A 19,146-nucleotide genomic window follows, 5' to 3' on the forward strand; every position below is an offset into this window, starting at 1 on the left:
TTTAAGAAGCGAAGAATTGAAGGCAGATGCTTGAAACATGCATGATTCTCTGAGGCCCATATGAAAGATAATGAAGAACATCCTCAACAAAAAGTAAAGATCCATTATGAGGCAGCAAATATAACATATAAGTAAATAAAGCATAATATGAAATAAACTACTTTGGTTCCTTATTGTAAATTTTGAATTTTGATCCTCAGCAAAATCTGTCTCTCCTAAGGATCTCTACAAATATGGTACTCTACAATTATCCTTTATGGATTGGTTCCATTTACCAATCCCCCACCCCCATCAACACAGATGTTTTAGTAGCTGAAAGGTTCAGAGAAACCTTGAGTCTCATGTCAAATAAGTACCTGACTCATTCAGTTCTGGTTAGTGGTGAGTTCAATCTATGCTCTATACATTGGTGAAAATACATTAAGTCGGTGGCAAGCATAAAATGATGTCCAAAATTGTGCTAAATGCTTTCTCTGAAAATTATTTTGAGCAATTAATTCAGGAGCCCATTCGAAAGTGTAAATGGTAGTGATAATATACTAGCCCTCTTAGCAACAAGTAATCCTCAGTAAGTAGGGAGCATCATGACAAATACAAAGGTTAATGATCAGTCTTCTGACTAGTTTGATGCTGCCCTCCAAGAAATCCTCTCCTGTGCCAACCTCTTCGTCCCAGAGTAGCACTTGCAAACTACATCCCCAATTATTTGCTGGAAGTAACACAATCTCTGTCTTCCCTCTACAGTTTTTGCCTTCTACAGCTCCATCTAGTACCAAGGAAGTCATTCCCTGCTGTTCTACTTCTACCAGATGTTGTATCATCCTGTCCCTTCTTCTTGTCAGTGTTTTCCACATATTTGTTTCCTCTTTGATTCTGCGCAGAACCTCCTCATTCTTTACCTTATCAGTCCACCTAATTTTCAATATTCATCTGTTGCACCAGTTCTCAAATGCTTCGATTGTCTTCTGTTTCAGTTTTCCTACAGTCCATATTTCACTACCACACAACGCTGTGCTCCAAATGTACAGTCTCAGAAATTTCTTCATCAATTTACGGCCTGATACTAGCTGACTTTTCTTGACCAGGAATGCCCCCTTTTCCAGTGCTAGTCTGCTTTTGATGTCCCCCTTGATCTGACCATCATTGGTTATTTTTCCGCCTAGGTAGCAGAATTCCTTAACTTAATCTACTTCATGAGCATCAATCCTGATGTTAAGTATCTCGCCGTTCCCATTTCTGCTACTTCTCATTACTTTTGTCTTTCTTTGATTTACTCTCAGTCCATATTCTGTACTCATTAGACTGTTCATTCCATTCAGCACATCCTGTAATTCGTCTTCAGTTTGACTCAGCATAGCAATGTCATCAGCAAATCATACCATACAACCCTATCACCTTGAATTTTAATCCCACTCCTGAATCTTTCTTTTATTTTCATCATTGGTTCTTCTGTATACAGATTGAACAGTAGGGGTGAAAGACTACATCCTTGTCTTAAACCCTTTTTAATCCGAGCATTTCATTCTTGGCCCTCCACTCTTATTATTCCCTCTTGGCTCTTATACATATTGCATATTATCTGTCTCTCCCTATACCTTACCCATATTTTTCTCAGAATTTTGAATATCTTGCACCATTTTACATTGTCAAATGCTTTTTCTTGATTTTTCTTTAGTCTTGCTGCCATTATCAATCGCAATGTCAGAATTGCCTCTCTGGTGCCTTTACCTGTCCTAAAGCCAAACTAATAGTCATCTAACACACCCTCAATTATCTTTTCCATTCTTTTGCATATTGTTCTTGTCAGCAACTTGGATGCTTGAGTTGTTAAACTGATTGTATGATAGTTCTTGCACCACTTGTTAGCTATTACAGTCTTCGGAATTGTGGGGATGATATTTTTCCGAAAGTCAGATGGTATGTCACCAGACCCGTACATTCTACACACCAATGTGAATAGTCATTTTGAAGTACTCCAAAGCTCTTATAAATTCTGATTCTAATACTGGATCTCCTACCTCTTTTAAATTGACTCCTGAAGGAAAGAGTTTCCTTGTCACCCCATCTGGTAAGTCTCCCCTGACCCGTGGTTCTGGATGACTTTTCTGAACTATACCCCTCTCCCTAAACCTCTCCAGTCCTTTCCCCTCTTCCTTCCCCTTCAACTCTTCTGCCAGAAGAAGGAGCCACTGACTCTGAAAACTTGTAAAAGTTTAGCCCTTTTCAGTCTGAGATGCTTTTAACTGTTTCCACAATAAAACTCTGTCTTGAAATTTGGTAGACAATCCAAAGACAATCTGACAGTATGTAAGTTACACCAGCATCAAGATGCAATCAATACTTTCACTGTGTGATGGTAATGGCAATGTTACCAATGACAGCACTAGTAAAGTGAAGTCACTAAATACAGTATTATGAAAAGGATAGATTGCAACTCATAATATAGCAGAGATTTTGAGTTGCAGACAGGCACAACAAAGACTACTAAACAAAAAAGCTTTTGGCCAGAAGGACTTCTTCTGAATTACAAAACATACATGTATACATTCAAGCAAACATGGCTTACATCTTTCCAGAAGGCTTTTTATGCGATTCCTCACATACATCTCCTAATGAAATTGCATGCTTATGGAGTATCATCACAGTTGTATAACTGTGTTCAGATCATCTTGTCAGAAAGGTCATAGTTTTCAGTAATGGAGGGAAAGTCATCAAGTGATATCTGGCATTCCCCAAGTAAATGTTATAGATCCTCTGCTGTTTCTAATCTAAATAAATGATTTAGGAGACAATCTGAGCAGCCCTTTTAGATTGTTTGCAGATGATGCTGTCATCTGCCATCTACTAAAATCATCAAAAGATCAAAAACAAGTGCAAAATGATTTAGCCAAGATGTCTGTATGTTCCAAATAAATGGCAATTGACTCTAAATGATAAAAAGTGTGAGGCCTTCCACATGAATACGAAATGGAATCTCTTAAAGTTTGGTTGCATAATAAATCACACAAATTAAAAGTTTTTGATTGAACTGAATGCCTAGGGATGACAATTATGAACAACATAAGTTGGAACCATCACATAGAAAATATTATGGGGATTACAGACCAAAAGCTGTATTTTATTGGCAGAACACTTACACAATGCAACAAATCAACTAAACCGTCTGCCTATACTATGCTTGTCCATCCTCTTTTGGAGTACTACTGCATGGTATGAGGTCCTTACCAGTTAGGGTAGATGGAAGGGGAGACGACATCGAAAAAGTTCGAAGAAGGGTAGTTCATTTTGTTTTATCATGAAATAGGGGAGAGAGTGTCACAGATATGATATGCAAGTTGGGGTGACAGTCATTAGAACAAAGGCATTTTTCATTGTGATGCATCTGAAAATATTTTGTTGACTCAACCTACAAAGAGAGACATGACCATCATAATAAAATAAATCAGAGCTTCTACTTAAAAGATTTAGGTGTTTGTTTTTCTGACATGCTTTTCAAGAATGGGATGGTAGAGAAATAGTCTGAAAGTGATTTGATGAACGCTTTGCTAAGCACTTAAATGTGAATTGCAGAATAGTCATGCAGGATGTAGCTGTTTAACTGTGGATTTTGCTATTGGGGTTGAAAAAAATTATATCTGTGAATAGAAAAATGGGGTTAAATTCAAGATGTGGGTTCCAGTCTCGAAAGGCATATCATGGAAAAAGTCTTTGGTCTGATTCCTCTGGTGAACAGAACAGGAATACAAAACTTACTCTGATGTTGAAGACATTCTTTGACTTCACATTCTACACTGGAAACACTCACAACAAAGTTGCTTATATCTCATCTCAGTTTATTACCAAATGTCAATGATTTAGACATACTGAGTGTACATTGATGTAAATTATAGGTGATGATTCTAGTTATTGGAAACTGCCAATATAGAAGCAAGCCGAATATGGAAAAATAGCTAAAGAGGACTTTTTTAGACATGCAAGTTCAGAAAATAAAATACATATCTGGCACTGAACCTAAAACTATGACATTACAGATATTATTTATGTGTTCACCAATATAAAACGATGATAGATTGCTACTCACTGTAAATGTGGCACATTGCATTGCAGACAGACACAACAAAAGGCCTATTGTTACTCATTTAACTTTTGGCCAAAGCGTTCTTCAGAAAAGGAAACACTTACACATTCATTCACACAACCAAACATGTCATACACACACAATGGCCATCTCCAGACTGGCCCAAGCTGCCGGAGATAGCAGTCGTGTGCATGAGGTGTGCTTGCTTATGTGAGTGAATGTGTGTGTTTCCTTTTCTGAAGAAGGCTTTGACTGAAAGCTAAATATGTAATAGTCTTTTTGGTACGCATGTCAGCAACTCAGCATGTCATCTTTACAGTGAGTATCAATCTATATTTTTCCTTATATTGTTGATATTCCAACCCAGAGTTTCCACTGTCTTATTTATGAATTTCACACAGTGACACCTAACTTGTTGATGTGTAACTATAAGAGTGCCACCAGTGTGTGTTAACAAGTGAACAGCCACTGACTGATGCTTAGCCCACTTTTTTAAAAGTCTCTTATTAATAGTGAAATTTGTGAGAAACAGAGGATTTGTGAGAAACAGAGGAATCTTTTGCACAGATCCCATTATTTTTGAATATGTAGTTACAACTAATTTTAAAACTCTGATTTTCCTATACAAAACTGTTGACTTTCTACTGCATTTTAAGCAAGTAAAACATGTTTTATCTATATTTGTTATACTGAAATTGCATTTTCAAAGTTTTCTATTCTGTACAGATCACTCACTGCACAATGACAAATTCCATAAGCATGAATTCATTACCAAAAAGTGTCATGAAATTCAACTGGAGAAAAATGATTGCCACAAAATATACACAGAAGAAAGAAATATGAAGCAGGATATAAGTTATAAACTACTTTGACTTACTTGATTAAAAAGCAGAGAATTATCTCATGATAGACATTCAAGATGTATTGTCTGTTTGTACAGATCAAGTATCTGCATCAGCTGTTTATCATTCTCTTTATCTATTGAATTCTGTGTGTTCAGATAAAGTTGTTCTGTGACTACTGAGACAGAAGGCTTGTATAAACACATACATGGCAGATTATTAAAAAACACATTTTATTAGAAAAAAGATTTGAATTTGTATTGTAGAACAATTGCAATATTTACACATATTAAATACAAAAATATACATTTAAAAGAATTATACGGTCACGTTAAGTATGTACAGTCTTATTTTGTATGTACGATTGTGTTCTTTTGTACTCAAGAACCAGATGGAAAGAAATTATATGATAAGTTTATTCTATCTCTGTCCAGTTTCTCAGTTTGCCTTTCATGCTCTTCCACTGCAGTCTTTTGTTCCACATAGCATGCTGGAAGTACAGGCGGCATAACCAGTGGACGATAATCTTCAAGAATAGAGTGTGGTCTCAATCCATTCATCAATGCTGAAACTTGCATTGCGTGTACCTTCTGGATCTCTTTTATGAAAAATATCTGTAAAACAGTAATTCATCTAAATTAATAAGATATACTGAACAGATAAGACTATTAAAATATGTTCTTGGATTTGACTTCATTTGTAGCTGCAGTCAGTCTCTGTTTTGAAATATTATCAGTGAGCACTATAAAAATTGTGACTTTATTTACTATTTGCTTGTAATAATTCAGAATCATTTCTTACGTTTAATTTTGGGGCTTTTCAATACTCACAACAAGTATTTATTATCATCTATTGGGTGTGTTTTCCAAGACAAATTAATTTAATTTTTGCCACTGTACTGCAGTACACAGCATTTAAGAATAAGGTTGCACAGTATCACTGTACAAGGTTTCTGTTACATACATGACATGAAAGTAATCATACTCTTACTTCTTCATATTTACACATGTTTGTTATGATTACATATGTGCAATGTTGTCTTTCAGTCTGTTATGTTAGTCGTATGATAGTATTTCTCCAAATGATGAAAATTATTAGTTTGATGCTTCATGCCCTTAATAAACCAGATTTACTAATGCTTGTTTGATCGTTTATCAAATATTACTTTTCTAGAGATTATGGAATGTTGCCTTTTTTGAGAGCTTTATACTTGATTTTCAATGTTCACATCAAGCGAGGCAGAGCACTGAATATAGCACTGGACTTACATTAGGGAACAGTGGGGTTCAAATCCCCATCTGCCCTTCTAGACTTAGGTTTTTCATGGTTTAGATAAAACACTTAAGGCAAAAGCTAGAATAACTTGTTTGAAAAGGGCAGCAGCTGATTTCCTGCATCAGTCTTCTTCAAACCAAGATTCTACTCCATCTACAATTAGATTTTCATTGATGACAGAGTAAACCATAGTCTTCCTTGCCTTTCTTGCATGACCTGCTTGATTTCCCTAGAGGATAGAGTCTTAGTTTTTGCACTGTTGGTATTATAAGGCCTGACATGGAGAAAACAAGACTGCTTACATTATTGAGGAACTGTTTTCATAGCATATTGCTGCTCACCTTTGATGAGTGGATCACCATTATAACAAAATAGGTGCCAATAGTGGAACAGCTAAACAACCACATTATGAAGAAATTTTGGGAAAACTGAGTGAACACTTCAGCAAGAAGTAGCCCCATACGAGGCACTATGAATAATTTTGAATTAGAATAACTGTCTGTCCATATTTCTTTATCATTGAAACAAATTATGAATATTTATGAAAACAAGAAAGAAAAACCACACAATTCTTGAACATTCAAAGAACTAAATCTTGGAAAGGATCTTAGTGTAAATGAACACTTTGTTAATCACTACTGCTTAATAAAGTATTTGCCGCAAGACTAGTTGATAGACTACTGAACTGAATATGAAGCACTTGCAACTCAGCTGAGTATAGGTATGAAATATTAATTCTGGAACACCATGAACAACATTTATTTTAGAATAAACCAGATTACTGTTGCACATGTGCAACAATCCAAACATGTACTGAAACGAGACAGGTACAATCATTACAAGGTAGGTATATCAAACCAGCTTGGTCGGTAACTAAGCGAGGTTTTTGTCAGAACCAAACAGTAATAGTGTTGTGCTACAACAAAAGGAATGTAATCACAGTGCTCCTGGTGGCCAGCGCGTGACAACTTTGACAAACAAATCAGCTGGTTATCAATGTATGTTGATGTCTGCCACTTCAAACTTATTTAAACTAACAATTTTCATTTGTTTAAAAAAAATGTAAGCAATTAAGTAGATCCATTGAACCAATGTAATGTCTCCATAAGTTACAAAGTTACAGCATCTAATACCTTAATCTGGGAATTATGTGAACATGCAAACAGTTTCAAGAGTGACTACTAATTTGCCAGTTATACAATATGGTTCTTTTTAGCTGATGTTCAAATTCTCTGAATGAATAATGACATGATTTGGTACATAGAGTAGAAAAATATCAGATTCATCACATTCAGACTGGAAGTACTCCTCTTGTATGAGAGAACAAATGCCAGTGTTGTTAATATTTGTTATTACTCTTGTAATAATGAATGAACTGTGCTGAATTGGTGAGGTATCATGATGAAAATATGTATATAATCAAATGATGCGATCCCTCAAGTTGTCTCTGTGTGACTTATTAATGGAAGACTTACGGGTATTCAGCTGACTAGTTGTCTCCTTTTTATTTGCCTGCAATTGAAACAACTCATCTGAATAACCATAAAACCTAAAACCACCATTATTTATGTAATCAAAATCAAGACCAGTTCAGCTCTGAAGCTCAATGGGGGTTATATAATATGTAGCCCTCCATCACCCATCTGTGACGAAGGTTTTGGTTTCCAACTGCAAGATGGATTTGAAGATACGGTTGTCAAAAAGAGACCACCACTTCACTGGACTTCTTATGAGAAGTCATTGAAGCTGTCGGAAATCGAGAGCCAAAGAGGCGAAGACTGGCTAGACTGTTCATATTTATCACGTTCTTGAGTGATCTCGAATGTTCTCAGAAAAAGAATTAAAATAAAGATGAAGTGAAGTGGGCCCTTTTCAGCTGGTAGATTAATGTGAAAAATTCAACACCCTTGGTTTGTGGAGGGAAGATGAATAGTGTTTATTAATTTTGCTCCATTATTCAGGCATATTTGAGTCCAGAAGGTGAGGTTTCACACTACAGTTTATTGTAAGTATAAAATTACTTTAATTAAAAAACTCAAAACTGATTAATAATTAACTCTAAAAGCACTTGCTGCAACTAGATAAAATTTTTATTTAAAAACCATACATTATGTTTAAGGAAATTATTCCCATTCTCAAATGCATTTTATCATACAAAAATGTCTAAAGTCTAATGTTTTCTGTGAGCTGTCATATTTTTTTTGTGATTTCAGTGATTTGAGTGAGCTGCTGATCACCACTTACACATGTTGCTTACTATCCAGTGTAACACAAAAAAACTGTAGTGAAATAGATGAGAAGTACAATGTGAATAACTAATGCCTGCCAGTAGCGGAGAATAATCCTATTCTATCATTACAACACTTACATAATGCACTTAGGTCTCCTTGATAATGTATGACTTCAAAAACTCATGGAATGCACCTACATGAAAATTACATCTAATGAGTTCAGTAACATGTATATACGCTACATGTTAATAATTAGTGCGAATGCATGGTTGGTTGGTTCACTGGGTGGTTGGGAGGGTGAGGTTAAGGGACTAAAATGCAAAGTCATCAGTTCCCCCATCTGAAATTAATGACCTCAGCCAGAAATCTGATTAAACTGTGATAGTATGTAGGAGTGGTAAAACCAAGCCATTGAGAGAAATGTTGAGCTGGACAGCATGCCAGAGAGTAGATAAGGGTCCCTATGGCACAACTGCAGCGATCCAAGACAGTAACGGTATAAACAATTGCTTGTAGCTGTGTGGAGAGGAAAAATGTAACAGCAAAACGGAGAAAGCTGAAAATGTAAGGAACTACAGTGGGACAGACAACACTAAAACATGGAGAGGGCGATGATGAGGTTGTAGACTGTGACCTACATCAAACACATAAGTCACAACAGACAGCACACCGGTCTGATGGAGACTGCTAGCCCATTGATGGTGACAAAGAAGAGTGTTAAGACTCAGCATGAACTCTTTAGGGTTGCCATTCTCATGCACCTGTGTGATGCTGACCTCTAAACTGGAACAGTGAGATGTATAAAAAGTAATTGGTGAACACTGAGAGCCCCAGTCATGGAGGGTATGTAAAATTTAAAGACATCAAGTGGAGGTGTACACTGAGATGACAAAAGTCACAAGATAGTGATACGCACTTGTACAGATGGCGGTAGTATTGCATACTCAAGGTGTAAAAGGACAATGCATTGGCAGAGCTGTCATTTGTACTCAGGTGAGTAGTGTGAAAAGGTTTTCGAAGTGATTATTGCCACACAATGGAAATTAACAAACTTTGATAATGATAACTGAAACTGCACATGGGACATTCCATTTCGGAAATCATTAGGGAACTCAATATTCTGCAATCTACAGTGTTAAAAATGTGCTGAGAATATCACATTTCAGGCGTTACCTCTCACCATGGGCAACACAGTGGCTGACAGCCTACACTTAATGATTGAGAGAAGCGGCATTTGCATAGAGTTGTCAGTGTTGACAGACAAGCAACACTGCATGAAATAACTGCAGAAATTAATGTAGGATGTATGTCAAATGTACCTGTTAGGACAGTTCAGTGAAATTTGGCATTAATGGACTATGGCAGCAGATGACCGACATGAATGACTTTGCTAACGGTATGACAACGCACGCAGCACTTCTCCTGAGCTCATGACCATATCGGTTGGACCCTTGAGAGCTGGAAAACTGCGGCCTGAACAGATGAGTCCTGTTTTCAGTTGGTAAAAGTTGATGGTAGGGTTCGAGTGTGGAGCAGATCCCATGAAGCCAAAGTCCCAAGTTGTCAACAATGCATTGTGCAAGCTCCATAATGCTGCGGGCTGAGTTTACATGAAATGGACCAGGTCCTCTGGTCAAACTGAACCAATAATTGATTGGAAATGCTTAGGTTTGGCTCCTGGGAGACCATTTACAGCCACTCATGGACTTCATGTTCCCAGCAATGATGGAATCTTTATGGCTGATGATGCACCATGTTCACCAAGCCACAGTTGCTTGCGACTTGTTTGAAGAACATTCTGGACAATTTGAGCTAATGGTTTGGCTACCCAGCTCACCCGACAAGAATCCCATTGAGCATTTAAGGGACATGATCAATAGGTCAATTCATGCACAAAATCCTGCACTGGCAACATTTTCGTAATTGTGGACAGCTTTAGACGCAACGTGGCCCAGTATTTCTGCAGGGGACTTCCAACAACTTGCTGAGTCCATGCCATGTGAGTTGCTGCACTACACTAGGCAAAAGGAGGTCCAACACGATATTAGGAGGTACCCCATGACTTTTGTCACATTAGAGTATGCCTTATGTAGACCAAAAAGACTGCAATGTGACACTGTAGATTTAGAAAAGGCCTATTGGACTGCGGTTTTCAACTTAACCATGTGATCAGTTATATGTTGCACCTCCCAGAAACCTCACTGATAGGGAGCCAAAGGACCACATGATTTGAGAAACCAACAGAATCATCAGGCTACCATCCTGTCAAACAGTTTGCCAAGCAAGTTAATGAAGCTAATAGGTTGGCTTCCGTCAACTGACTTGTTTTTTTGCCTGGCTTAAGGACTGCATTAATAACACTCACTCTCCATTGCAAAGGGAAAACACCTTCTGGCCAGGTATGGCTAAAGACTCTTTAAAGATGGAGTCTGTGAGTCACATTCAGATGGTGGAGCACCTGCCTATGAATTAAATCAGGGCCTTTGGTTTTATGAGATGAGTCAAGAGCCTGAAGTAGTTCCTAGTCAGTGAAAGATTCATTATATATTTCAAGGTTACAGAGAGTAAAGGATTGGCAGATTTCTTCAACTTTTTTTTTTATATGGTTGGAAGGTAGTCATGTAAAAAGAGGATGGTGACACTGTTGCAGTGTGGGCCATTATGCGTTCAACAAGAACCAATACATCATTAGAAATACCCACCATGAAGAAGGCAGCCTAGAGCAATTGTTGATCTTTAGCAGCTCGGTAGGCTAGCAGCTTGGCCCACAGCAGGGACCAAGAGACATAGTTCCCCAGGAGACATAGCCCTTCTTTTTCTCCTTAACAACTAGATGGGTGTGGGGGAAAAGATGGTGCTGTAGGAAGCACAATAAGGAGGATACTATCTCATCCATTCGCTAATTTACTTGCTGGCTACCAGAGATCAACACTGAGGAAATGCAGGGTTGGGGTTCAGCCATTCACCCAGTTATGGTAGTGGCAAAATTTGATAACAGTGAAACGGGATATAAGCATTTGTACTTTTTCTGGCTTCAAAATATGAAAGGTGACTGGAGACCTGAATTCCTTGGATTTTATATTCCTTAATTAAAGTAACATACTATGCAGATTTCAGGATGGTAGGTTGGATGACTTCACAACTGACACAGGGTGGTGGTTGCTCACATGGGAAGTTTTCATGATGCGGCAAATCTCGGTCTCCACAGTTGAAGACATATGCTCAAAGCATTAGCATTAAAACAGTGCATTAGGGATGGAAAATACAGCTCACATCACAACAGCATTTCATTTTATTAACTTTTTCAGGAGGTGAATACCCCTCAGAAATGAGGATGAATGCACTGGTGTCAACTTTGCTGTCTGGTGGGGCCATTAGTACACGGTGTATGAAGTATACCACTCATTCCTCCAAGATTTTGTGTAATTCTTCATCTGTCTGCAGTGTTAAGTCCCAATAAAAATTAAATGCTATACCATGTTCGGGCTCTAACGGGTGCAATGGTGAAAAATTAAATTGCGTACCATATTCAAGCTCTAATGGAGTGCTATGGTGAAAGGTACGACAAGACACTAAGTTCCTTGCAAGAGAGTGATGCTTGAGACAGGGTATGAGTCACTGTTTTAATTAACACGGAACCACTTCATAGCTTACTAAGTGAAGAGATTTCTTCAAAGACGTTTTTGATATTATCGACAAAGAAATAGGTTTAGTAGTAAGAAAGGATTTTTCATCAGTCCAGGTGAAAACCACGAACTAATGGGAGTAAGTTTCTGCAGTTCGCTTGATTTTGCTTATTTATAGAGACTACCAGAGCATTATGGCCACCAGCTTGTAACTTAGATCTTTTCACTGCACATGATAACCACCTGATGCCGCCTACTTGGTTTGAAGGCACTCCCCATGGGTGCCACCCAATCTGAGCAAAAGCCTCCTAGCTTGATGGCCACTGCATGGAGTCCCAGTGCTCCTAAAAGGACAGGCACTTGCTCCTTGGCATGCAGAGGGAGGTAACAGCTCGGGCATCAGAAGTGTGATCCCTACATAATCAGGGGGCTACCACCATGAAGGTAACCAACAACTGTCCACATGGAGCGCCTACAATGCTGGGTACTGAGCGATCTTCCCCACACAGACCACATTTCTATAAATTATTTTTTTTTTTAAAAGTTGTGGTCAAACTCAGATTTGGGAGGGGGGTCTTAACATTTAAAAAAAAAGTTGACTGAATTGAGTATTATAAAATAACATTTGGGAAAAGAAGTGCAGAAAAACTATAATCAGTGTTCTATAGAATAGTTACACTGTCAGCAATAAAGCTGTTGTACAGACCAGTCTGAGGGAAGATGTAGTGAGAAATAAAGATAACAGCACAGGAAAGGAAGAGGTACTGCAATGGCTTGGTGCCTCGTGTTTGTTACGCAGGTACTCATAAAAGAGTAGTGATTCCTCTTGGAGGTTGTGTATGCATTGAAGATGTTGACAGGTGCCATCTAGAATCCAACACACTAAAGTGAAGCTGGTCCATTTGTTGCTGATAGTCTGACATATTGAGTGTAAAGACTTGGTAATATGGTAATGGCGCAGCGCATAAGCATTACGTTTTGTAACAAAATGTGTAAAATGTCTTGGTTGATGCATGTGAAATTGATAAAAGATGGAACAGAAGCTGTGTGCAGATAATATATTTACAACTGTTTGACATACTTTCATGGTAGGAAGGAAACCATTGGTTACTCATTGCATTTGGGTTGAGGAGGATTACCAGGTTGGTTGCACCAATAATGGCACCCATTTAACAATAGTTCATTTATTAACCTTAACACATACAAGGATCACAAAGAACTGAACTAAACATGGTGGAACAGCCAAAGATAATGCTTAGAGTCCCCCCCACTGTACGACAGAGTACTCGTGAGAGGCCGGGGGGAGGGGGGGGGGGGGGTGACTACTATACTGTCGGCAGGGGTGGTCCGCGGGAACTGGACCATGGTCAGCTCGACAGTGACGTCGGGGAGCTGTGCGGGTAAATGTTGTGAAGGAAGGTTCAGCCACCAAACCTCGAAGTCGTTGAAGCGAGCCGGGCATCATACTGGGCATGCTGGTCGTGTGGCAACAGGTAGGCCAGTGGTTTGTGAGTGGAACAGAGCGACGATGACAATGTCTCCAGTGGACATGGCGAATACACGAACCATGTCCAGGGGGGAGGGGAACACATTTCACCAGCTGGCAGGGAATGGTGGAGGTTGTGTCATGAGCACTGGACAAAGAGAAACACATGAGAAACAGTGTATAATCGCACAGTATTATTGAGATGTCATGGATTATGTCCAGGGAGACAGGCACAAACACCTCGAGCGAGGGCACATTCAAGATGGGGGGGGGCGTGAGAAACCTCAACAGGGCGAGGCAGGCGATGGTAGAGAGGTCGGAGGTCGAAGGGACCGGCGAAGGGCCCGGCGGTGAGGGCTTGATCGTAGGTAAGCTCGACGTGGGGAGCATGTGGTTACTCGACAGAGTGCGTGAGACTGGAGTAGAGGGCGAGGTCAGAGGAGAGCTCGATGATTGGAGCTGGAAGTCACTTGACAGAGTGTGTGAGACTGGCGTAGAGGGCGAAATTGGAGGAGAGTTCAACAATTGGCGCTGGAAGTCACTCGATCGAGTGTGTAAGTCCGACGTGGAGGGAGTGGTCAGAGGGTCGTAAGCCACAACAGCGAGTGGCGTGGTCGTGGCCTGAAGGGGGGTAGAAGAAGGCTCGACATGAGCAGGCTTAAGTCTGTTGAGAGAGACTGTAACAGCTGAATGTTTTATCTGAATGTCATAGGTGTTGGCTGAGCGCCGGAGAACTCGGTGCAGGCCAGTATATGGAGGTTGGAGGGGAGCATGTACAGTGTCATCTCGGAGCATGATGTACTCGCAATTGTCCAGAGATTTTGAGACGTGAACCTTAGGGTGGGAATGGCTGGTGGGCAGAGGGATATGGAGGTTGATAAAGTGGCATCTGACGCGGTCCACAAAGGGAGGTAAGTCAGACTGAGGGAGATAAGCGGAAGGGCTCACAAGTTCGCCAGGGAGAACAATGTTCTGACCATATACGAACTCGGCTATTGTGCCTTTGAGGTCTTCCTTATGGATCACACAAATGCCGAGTAGCACAAGGGGAAAGGCCTCCGTCCATAGAGAGTCGTGGCATCGAAAAGCCACCTTGAAAGTGTGGTGCCAATGCTCGACTAGCCCGTTACTTTGCGGGTGATATTCAGTGGTACTGATGCGCCGGATGCCATAAATGTTACAAATCTCGTTGAACAGGGCCGACTCAAATTGTCTGCCCCGGTCAGTTGTGATGATAGCCGGATATCCGAAATGCGATACCCATGACTCGACAAAAGCTCAAGCAACAGTTTTTGCCGTAATATTGGGGAGGGGGACAGCCGCGACCCAGTGAGTTGTTCGGTCGATAGACGAGAGAACATAATGAAAGCCGTTAGAGGGGGGGAGAGGGCTGACAATGTCAATATGGATATGCTGGAAACGCCCAGGGGGGGCTCGAAAAGGCGCAGAGGGGGGATGAAGTGTGCTTGTGTACTTTGCAGCATTGGCACGCGATGCAGGAGCGTGCCCGTTGCTGGCAGACCTTGTTGACATTTCTCCACACAAAATGCTCCGCTACGAGGCGGGCAGACGCACGAACACCGGAGTGGGCTAAATTATGCAATGCGTTGAAGACAGCTTGACGAAGCGTGGTTGAGATGAGGGGGCGTATCGTGCCCATACTGTTGTCACACCAGATCTCACCAGAAATGCCAGGGAAGGTGGTGCGGACGAAGTGTAGTGAAGAAGTAGAGTCTGAAATCAGGTTTCGTGTTCCCTCGTCAGCGGGTTGGAGGTTAGGCAGTTCAGAGGTCTAACAGCAAATAGACGGCGTCGATTTGTGAAAGGAAATCATCAACTATATTGTCAGCACCCTTTATGTGTCTGACATCAGTGGTGAACTGAGATATGAAGTCCATGTATCTGAAGCGATGAGGAGGCGGGTCAGCTGGCAGGTTTGTAATGGCCACAGCCAGGGGTTTGTGGTCTGTTAAAACATAGAAAGGGCATCCCTCAATGTCAGTCTTAAAATGCTTAATCCCTTTGTAGACCGCGAGCAACTCCCTGTCAAATGTGGAATATTTGCGTTGTGCATTGGTGAGCTTGGCAATCGATTGTCTTGCTAAGGACAGAGTCAATGGCAGTATCGCTCGTGTCTGTGGTGATGAAAAGCTGCGCATTGGGATGAGGATGCGCGATGGTGCAGGCCTCGACAAGAAGGCTTTTGAGGGCAGTGAAAGAGTCAGTCATAGCAGGGGTCCATGGAATGGGCTGAGATCCAGAAGTGTTTGTGCCTGCGAAGGCATCCGTCAGTGGATCCTGAATCTCCGCAGCCCAAGGTAGATGTCGGCGATAATAATTAACCGTCCCCAGAAAGCACCGGAGCTCTTTGGATGACGAAGGTCTGGGTAAGTTTAGTATTGTTTGTACTTTCTCAGGGGGGGGGGGGGTGGGGGGGGTGGGGGGTGAAATGCCGTCAGCAGAGACACGAAAACCAAGAAAAGTGACAGTGGGTTTATGTAGCTGCAATTTGTCCTGGTTGGTCTCGATGCCTGCTGCCGCGAGAGTGTTCATAACAGGTTGCACATGTCGAATGTTGTCCTCGACGGAGGAGCTGAACACAAGAATGTCATCAAGATATGCAAAGCAGAATTTTAGGTCGAATAGCACTTCGTTGATGAAGCGTTGCCAGGTCTGGGTTGTGTTTTTCAGGCCAAAGGGCATGAATCGAAACTGAAATAACCCGATCAGGGTGGTGATTGCTGTCTTCTCGATGTCTTCAGGTGCCATGGATATCTGGTGGTAGGCCCGTTTGCAATCAATGACAGACAACATGGTTGCACCTGTGAGGGAACTGGTAAAGTTGGCAATGTTGGGTATGGGGTAGGTGTTCATAATTGTTCGTGCGTTTAGTCGATGGTAGTCTCCGCACATGTGCCATGACCAGCTACTGGCAGAGGGTTCAATGATGCCGGAGTTTAGTAGTTCAGAAATCTGATTTTTAAGGTTGGAGAAGCGCTCGGGACAAAGTCGACATAGTGTACTGGAAATCGGGGGACCTGGCGTGCGGCAAAGCTTGTGAACCATGCCATTGGTGACAATGGAAATGTTGCCGGTGGCACGGGAGGCGGTTTGTTTACAATGTGTGGCGGGCAGGGCAGGCGAGGCGTGGTCGTGGTGTTTGGAGCCATCGGTGGATCCGACGGGAGCTGAGGCGGCGAAGTGTCCCAGGAGTCAACGTGACAAGATGGCCACCGGCCCGAAGCAGTGGCACCGTGGTCGGGTGAGTTCGATAGAGCTCGTGAGCTGTTAATGAGTCCATTGTCCGAGGGCGCGGCCTGTGGCAGCACGGTCGTGAGCGAAACACTTAGCACGAGTGCACTGTTTGTGTTGTCAGTGGTGGTCGCACAGTGGTGCACAGGAGCCGAAGTTGCATAGTTTGAGGTGCTGTCCGCGAGGGGCGGGATAGGAGCCGTCAGTTCGGGAACACATGACACTTATCGCACATGCGCACTTGTGTCCGGCCGAGTGTCAAACGCTGCCGTGTTAGGAGGGTGTGGCCCTGCGGAGCTGTCAGTACATGTTATGGCAGTATAGATAGCTCAGTTGCGAGGGGTAGTGGGAGGTAAACACATGGAGGCTCGATTTCTGGGATTGCAAGCAGATTCGGCGCACTTACTGACCTTGCTTTGTCCTTGCTGGAGCTGTGTTTCGTGGAGCTGGAGGGAAAGCTCGAAGTTTCCCTTGTAGGCGAGCAACGTGTTCATGCTTGAAGAGGCACTGGGGGAGGGGGGGGGGGTGCTCGACAGAGCACAGGGGAAGTGAGTCTTGAATGGATGACGAAACACGGTGTTTCGCACTATGTCCGGTGAAAGTTTATGGTGTCGCAAGAAGTCAATGCCTAGTATAGGTTCGTCAATTTTGCACACTAAAAACGTCCACTCGAGCTTGCAGTTTGTGGAGAGTGAGGTGACATGGGAAGTTGAACCCGAGCATTGTAGTTTAGTTGAATTCACGGCTTGCAGTGAAGTATGATGAGGGCGGATGTTTGATGACGCTAAGGACGTAGGCAGCAGCGAAACTTCGGCACCTGTGTCCACTAGGAAAAGGTATCCTGACGAAATGTCTAATGTACAGTCGTCTGCAATTATCCAGTCGTTCCCGGACAGAATGGATCACTGTCATGTTGTGCGCAGGAGGCGGCACCCAGACCTACCTGCGATTGGCGTTTGGAAAGTAGCAGGGTTGTCTGCAGTTCTGTGCTGCCTCACCAAACCGTGTGTGGAAGTAACAGTATGGGTAGTGCGGTTGCATTTCCTACGGAAAGTTTCTTGCCAGTGGTGGTGGCCGAGGTTCGGTGGCCGTAGCAGGTTCTGTTGCAGGAGGGCGTGTGACCCTGGGCGGAGCCGGTGACGTCCCAGTTGCCGTGTCCGGCCGCAGGGCGAAGTGCCTGAACCTGAGACTTGTCAGGTAGGCAGTGATGCATCATGTAGCTTGTCAGAAATTGTCATTCTTTGCTCGACAGGTTCAGGAGATCTTTGAGCCAGAGCAAAGCGGATGTGAGGAGGTAGTTTATCAGACCAGATGGTGAGGAGAGCTGTGTCAGAGAATAGATCGGTGCTGACCAGGGCACGTAGCCGTCTCCAGAGCTGGGAAGGTTTGTCACTGCCTAGTTGCTCGATGTGGAGCACTTGCCGTATTGCTGCCTCAGTTGAGCGTGCAGGCCAACGTAGAACTGTCTTTTTCACTAGAGTGTACCGGGTAGATGAGTCCAGGGCATCGACCGGGTCAGCAATCAAGTCCTCCTAGTTGTGCAGGTGGGTCATGATGCACAGAAACCTGATTGACTCGTCAAATTTGTAATGGTCGAACACTTCGTCCACAATTTGAACCAGGTTATTGCTCTGTCGGGATTAAACGGCGGCAGCATCAGTAAACGTTGTAGAATGTTCGGAAGAATAGGTTGAGTTGAGTTCGTCGGGGCACTGCCTGAATCGAGTTGTTGTTGCTGTAGTATCCCAGGAGAGTGTGCCTCCAGGGGATGTGGCAACAACGGCTGTTCGGGTGGCAGCATGAAGGTGACACGTTGTAGTTGAGTGCGATCCGTCGCAACGCAGAAGGCCGACGTGGGTGAGACACCGTAATGTGTTGATTGCGGTTGCAGGAGCTCAACACATTGCGGGTGTGTTCAGATTGACGCGTCGCGGAAGACTGACATGGATTAGGCACCGAGATGTGCTGAGAACGGTAGCGAAAGCTCGACTGGAGCCCGGCGCGGGGTTGACAGATGAGCAAAAGTTCAAGGTTTGAGAACATGTGTTAGTCTGCGGAAAGCTCGATGTATGATCAGAGCCGGGGCCATCTGTGTTGCAGGGAGGCTGTGTAGGTGCGGGCAGTCCAGAAACACAGTGTGGAAATGATGTTGAACGTGGGACAGAATGTGTGAATTTTCACTGTTCATAGTCACTCCACTCAAAACAGTGTGCGGACAAGGTGAATGTCATGGCACAAAACACTGAGGCGTAGCAGTGGTACGGAGGTGGAGGGCAGGCACAGATAACAAGTTATTGTTCCTGTTTCAGCCCGAGGTATCTAACCGAGGCAGGCGCAGGCGTGTTCGGATGCTGAG

At 42.5% G+C, this 19,146-nt stretch overlaps 1 protein-coding gene across 1 annotated transcript in view; it reads right to left on the reverse strand.

Moving 5' to 3' along the window:
* Positions 1-5,159: 5,159 nt before the first annotated feature.
* Positions 5,160-19,146, reverse strand: part of LOC124788204 (calpain-A-like) — a 241,550-nt gene continuing 227,563 nt past the window's right edge. The window contains exon 15 of the mRNA XM_047255384.1: positions 5,160-5,534. Within this exon, the coding sequence (XP_047111340.1) occupies positions 5,449-5,534 (86 nt within the window). The 3' untranslated portion in view covers positions 5,160-5,448. The remainder of the gene's footprint in view (positions 5,535-19,146) is intronic.

Source organism: Schistocerca piceifrons, chromosome 1 (assembly GCF_021461385.2).
Source record: "Schistocerca piceifrons isolate TAMUIC-IGC-003096 chromosome 1, iqSchPice1.1, whole genome shotgun sequence".
Lineage (NCBI taxonomy): Eukaryota > Metazoa > Arthropoda > Insecta > Orthoptera > Acrididae > Schistocerca > Schistocerca piceifrons.